The sequence below is a fragment of the Mytilus edulis genome, chromosome 3, assembly GCF_963676685.1.
Source record: "Mytilus edulis chromosome 3, xbMytEdul2.2, whole genome shotgun sequence".
NCBI classification, from domain to species: Eukaryota; Metazoa; Mollusca; class Bivalvia; order Mytilida; family Mytilidae; genus Mytilus; species Mytilus edulis.
The window spans coordinates 45,621,367-45,627,559 of record NC_092346.1 but is presented as its reverse complement, the minus strand read 5'-3'; the positions used below and the strand labels follow the sequence as shown (position 1 = coordinate 45,627,559).

At 30.2% G+C, this 6,193-nt stretch overlaps 1 protein-coding gene across 2 annotated transcripts in view; it reads right to left on the bottom strand.

Moving 5' to 3' along the window:
* Positions 1 to 145: 145 nt before the first annotated feature.
* Positions 146 to 6,193, bottom strand: part of LOC139514302 (ATP-binding cassette sub-family G member 8-like) — a 40,050-nt gene continuing 34,002 nt past the window's right edge. For both annotated transcript variants that reach the window (XM_071303349.1, XM_071303348.1), the window contains exons 9-11: positions 6,045 to 6,121; positions 5,030 to 5,297; positions 146 to 3,534 (exon numbers count right to left, since the gene is read on the bottom strand). In XM_071303349.1, the coding sequence (XP_071159450.1) occupies positions 3,269 to 3,534; positions 5,030 to 5,297; positions 6,045 to 6,121 (611 nt within the window). In that variant the 3' untranslated portion in view covers positions 146 to 3,268. The remainder of the gene's footprint in view (positions 3,535 to 5,029; positions 5,298 to 6,044; positions 6,122 to 6,193) is intronic.

Below are 6,193 nucleotides of genomic sequence, written 5' to 3'. Positions count from 1 at the left end.
TTTTGCTTGACTAACTGGAAATGATTGAAGACCCATTCGTGGCCTTCGACTGCTCTTTGGTAGGGTTGTTGTCTCTTTGGCATATTTCCCATTTCCATTCTCAATTTTATTCTCTCCAATTTCACATACAAGTACGAAAACACCAAACAATAAATAACATTTTAATAATAAAAGTTCTACAACTTCATTGTAACAAGATTTTAATTCTTTTTTCATAACGAGACAACAAATAAATCAACAACAAAATAATGATCAACAATAGAAAAGGTTGGAGAATCAGCAAACAGTATTGCAAGCACTAATATGTAAGTAAGTTAGAACTGATGTAGAAGGTCCAAAACATGCGCTTTATAGTACAACTTATTCTACCAATAGCTGACGGAGGTCACTTAATTGAGTTTGTCTAAAATTGAATAGATCTTACATTACACCAAAGTCATTATACCAAAAGGGTATGCTGGTTCATTTGAAACAAGATTTCAAAAGAAACAATAAACATCTGTGTACCTTTTGAAGAATTCTATTCCAAATATAATCTTAACCATCGTCTAATTACAAAAAACAGTAGCAGGTATACAGTTAATGCTTTGTATAGCAATACACAAATTGGATCACTACAAATCAAAAATAAATATTTCGTCATTATGATGTATTTACGACATAATCAAAACTATAACGCTTCTATATTTAGCCAGATTAACTCTGTAAACAGCCTTGTAATGGGTTTCATATCGCTCCATGTTTAGATTTCTGTGCTTTAAGATCTGGTCTCTAAGATATTTAACTTGTCGCATGTTATTTCTATATTTGTTTTACTAGTGTAATTAGTTTCTTATTCTAGCATCGTGAAAGAAGCTTTTTTTAAATAGAATATTCTTAAATTTCTAAAATTGCAGATTCCAAATGTCATCAACATTTTAACAACTAAATATATGAAATGACATATAAATCGGTACCAAAGCTCATCGTGACGACATTTGTTAAGAATTTATTTCGATATCATCTTAAGACCTAGTTTTTCTTCTTTTCAGTCATGTAATGGTCAATAAAAATGTTTTCCAAAAATGAAAAAAAAAATCATACCAATCCATTGATACACGAAGGTCGAATATACAAATTATACTTTGATTGTAATACTAACACTTAAAGTATCCCCCGTTTCTGTGATTCAGTAAAACATTAAAGTAAACAAGTTCTTGTTATATAATCAATTACTGCAAAACAAATAAAAAATCCGCAATAAAAATAGCCATCATCCTCCGTTTAGTACAGAAATATATCTTTTGCTCCATAACATGTTTTTTTTAACCAAAAGACCTAAAATGAAGTTAACTTTTCAATAAACTAAATCAGTAGCACTCAAGTTGTCGTTGTTTGTTTCTACTTTAAATGCTGATTTAAATAACAAAATTTCATTTGGCAAAAACAAAAGTTTTATTTAAAAAAGAAATCAGAAAATATTTATTATTTATCTTTAAACAATAATGATTAACAACAGTTAATGAAAAAAATTAATAAGACGTGTATTCTTATTTTGTTTCCCGCTACTGATATTGAACATGTATATCTTTGTTAAACAATGTCCTCGATTTCAAAATATTGAAACGTCATTAACATTGATTCTTCGTTAAGATTAGCTAAAATAATAATTGACAAACTGTACAAATATTTAATAAATGACGTAGCCTACATGTGCAAATACACTGGCCACGATTCGACTGTTACCCTGACAGATTTATGAAAACAATAACAACAATGTCATCGATTTCAAAAACTTGAAACGTCATTGACATAATTTTTAATCTTTCCAAAAACGAAAAGATGAATGAAAGCCCTTTGAAATTTGTTATTATCTTGTACACATACTATCATTAAGTATATCAAAATTAGGGTACATTTATTGTTGATAGAAAGTCTCAATTTGAAAAACAGGAAATTACATAACGATAAAGGTTGTGACACATTTATAAAAAACCCTTCGATCTTTGAATCTTGGTGTACATGTGCATGAACTGACATAAAATTTTACGACTTTATAATGATTTTGCAGCCTGCACTGAACACGCAGGGCCCAAAATGAAACTTTCCAAGATAGAGAAACGTATAAGGAAGTGAATTAATAAAAGTAACAATAAATTTCAATCAGCCTCATTTAGATACTTTTGAATTTGTGTCCCATTGCCATGTACCACCTCTTTTTTTTCTATATTAAAGCAGTTTTACAACCAAAGTTTTGTAATACATATAACATTTACCAGCAGAGAATTCATTACAAATATCAATATAAATCAAGACAAAATTAGAACAGTAACCACTGAGTGGATGTTACCATCTGATTTTTAACAGGCTTCAAGCAATGAACTCGACCAAACTGTTCCTAAAAGAATGTTTGCCAATTGATAATGCTATTCCAAACAATGGAATTCAACAATTTCTTAAATATGACATGTTTGCACACATTGAAACATAGACTTAGGGAAATCAAGAAGAAAGCTTCGGATGCATAAAATTTATAACGTATTGTTTTCATTTTTTTTGGAAGAACCAAGTTATCATTTCATATCTTTTAATTAACGTCAAAAATTTCCAGGCTTAATCTTGACAAAATGAACTGCAAACACAGAAGATGATACATGTTTTAATTTGATTTTATTTTGTTCGATGCCATTGCTGCTTGCATGATAGTAACTGTCGGTATGAACCACATGTAATACCTCTTTACATGTTGATTACTTTTCTTTTAATGATACAAAACTGTAACAGTGAGTAATCGTTATTCCTAATAAGTCTATATGTTTACCATTATATTAAATATCTTTTGGGAGCGAACACTTTATTTTCTATTCAAGTATAGAGTATACTTACAATATTAATGACTTTGATTAATGAACATTTCGTTACTGGAATTCACAAATGTTGTTTTGAATGAGTTTTAACTACATTATGGTACTGATTTTCAGCAGATTAAAACACAAAAAAGCAGTAAATTCCACATAAAGAAAATGACAAAATCGATGCGAGATGGAACGGAATCGCACTCATTGAGAGAAAAATACAGAATATCTGCATAAGGCGTGATTGAAAAGGTTCTCGATCAAGACTTATACAAATAATCTGCTTTCGATATATAATATCAATCATTAGTAATGACCAAATCATGTAGTCAATATAATTCAGTCAATAAGAAATAAACCCGTTCTAATAAATATGAGAATTGATATGTAATCAATTTGTCGTTGTATACTAATTATGAAAGATGTGATTGGCGTTACATTTGATGTGGCTTTTGTGGAATAAACCTCAAACATATAAAATATAATAACAAATATGCAAATATAGATCCTAAGATAGCTAATACAGATTCCAGAACAGAGCCTCCATCCAAGGCATAAAGTACAATAGCTTGATCCCCATTTTCTATGCAAGGTACTGTAGCGTTTACACTACATTCAAAAGTTAGTTTTGGTATTTCAGCATACACTAAACCTTGAAAGCCCCATTTTAAGTAAGAAATGTTTGACACCCATTGTAAACCTGAAAAAGAAATGTCTATACATTAGTAAGGCTGTTTGCTATCATATATTTTTTTTATAAATGTGTTACTAAAAGGTAATAGAATATTGGTTGTGTTTTGAGTGGTATATTGAGTAGTAGATTTACGATACTACTCATAACAGGCTACACATGTCTGTTTTGTGCCCAGAAGTCAGTACTTAGGTGTTGACATGAATATCAATTATGTGGTTACTTTTATAAATTTTCTGTTACATAACTTTGAATTTTTCGAAAAAATAAGGATTTTCTTATCCCAGGAATAGATTAACTTAGCCGTATTTGGCACAAATTTTTGGAATTTTGGGTCCTCAATGCTCTTCAACTTTATACTTGTTTGGCTTTACAACTATTTTGATCTGAGCTTCACTGATGAGTCTTATGTAGACGAAACGCGCGTCTAGCGTATTAAATTATAATCCTGGTACCTTTGATAACTATTGTGTTTACTAAATTAGTGAGACCACATTTTCCGTTTCTACTGTTTTGTGTACTACTTTTGTTATTTTTGTTTTTCTGTTTATAATCTTTTATGCACCCAGTCCCGCGACTATTGCGTTCTTGCCATTTTCTCAGTTTTTGTTTGTTACCGTGTTATGTCATATTACTTGACAAATGAGGTAACTCATCGATAAAGTAATTTTTCCTTAATTTAAGCTCTTATTGTACTGTTTTTAATTTTTGATGACTTTTTTTTCAATTTTGGTGTCCACTTTTCAATGCAATGTACTGTTCCTTTAGCATTATTCTACTTAAAAGTTTAGTTATTTTAAGTCGCTGTTTGGTTTCGTTTATTCCGTATTGACTTAATTGTTTGTGACCTTTTCGTTTTTTTCCATTATGACTTAACCGTTTATGATCAGGTTCGGTGTTTGGTATTGCACTAGGAACCCTTTGGGCTTTCGATATACTGTATAGATAATTTTACCCTTCGTTTTGTTTTAAAATATACAACTTTTTTTTTCCTTGGATAAGTTTTCAGTTTTAACTTTTATTTCGGATTTTATTGTTTTGTTTTTGCACTACTCTATTTTCATTGTCAAATTTATCCAAATATATTATGTCTGTATCAGTTATTTTATGTCTAACATCTCTTCAAATTGTGGTTTTTAAAAACACGTTCATCGTGCGAAAAAAACTTTATTCAATATTTTTATGTTTGCACTGGTATGTCTGAATAGTCTATATAATTTGAGTACATATGTATTACAATGATACAAGTGTTTTTATAGTTCACGCATTCTCTATAAAATCTATACAGAATGTTGAGTACATACGTTTTGCTTTTGTGCGATAAATAAGGAATCTATACAGGAATATGATTCATGACTGATTGATTTGTATAGCTGTTGTCAGATTTTCTAGTTTAAAAACGCGGATTGAAGTCGGATATATATGCAGACATAAATTAAGAATGATTCTGATAATTATACAATTCCGGAGTCTATCAGTCTATTTCCAAGTCTAATATACTGACCTGAAAATATATTATCCAGGTTGATGAAAAATCCTGCCGACATAATAAACATTGAAAAGAAAGTCTGAGCAAAAAAGCACGAGAGTTGAAAGTTAGGTAATATTGCCGATGACAGCATAGCAAGTGATCTGCTACAATATATCATCAGGTATAATAATCCAAACACTTGAAAGAATACTGAAACGTCGTTGGTAAGTCCAGCTAGGAAATACGCTGGTATAACGTACACTATGACGTAGAATGTATGTAACGGCAGCTCACTAAAAATCTGAAAGAAGTATAAAATAATAAGTCTTAACATCATGTTTAAAGCAAATGTATTACCATGAAGACATTTTTAAAACATGCTGGATTATCTTTTTGCATTAGTATTGTGCAAAATTATACATTAGAAAAGGTCCGTGTGTTCGACCTTGGCTAGATGTCACCAATTATAAATACACAATTTATTATTAGAACATCTCTTTTGTTTGGGAGGGGGGGTCATTGTATAACGTATTTTGTAGATTTGCAATGATGCTGGTGTGATCAAATATTAACGGTTTTACATTTATAGTTTGGTGGATTATTGATTGTCATATCTATGTCATGTTCGTACCTACAAATTTTAAGAATCCAGATCAACCGGCTGTACCAGAGGGACACCATAGGTCCATGTTTTAATTTATACAAACTTCTCATGAAGATTAAACATTGTTAATTTTTCAATGTGCACCAAATGTAACGGTCATTCTTCAAAATGACTTTCTAGAATTTCTTAGACCTTTCATCGTTCACATATTAAAACGAATCCACATCTTTTGAACAAATATAAACATTTGCAAATCAAAGTTAAAAAGGAATCAGTACTGATGGAATCGTTGTACTTGTATACGTATCGGCAAAATTAGTTTGCCGTCTAGCTAGTTTGTATTGAGCGATACTGACAAGTATTATACCAAGAAAACGTGCTTCAGACGTACTAAAGTATAAGCCTATTATCTTTGAATTTAAATTCAATATAAACATTTCCTACCTTAGCAAAGTAGTATGGACCTATAGCATACAGATGATCTTCAAGCTCACAGTACAAATAGTTTCTTTCATTGTGATCTAGAAATTAAAACAAATATGTTATTTGAGAATTGCTTTAATTTTTGTTAATATAATGGAATTTGATGCGAT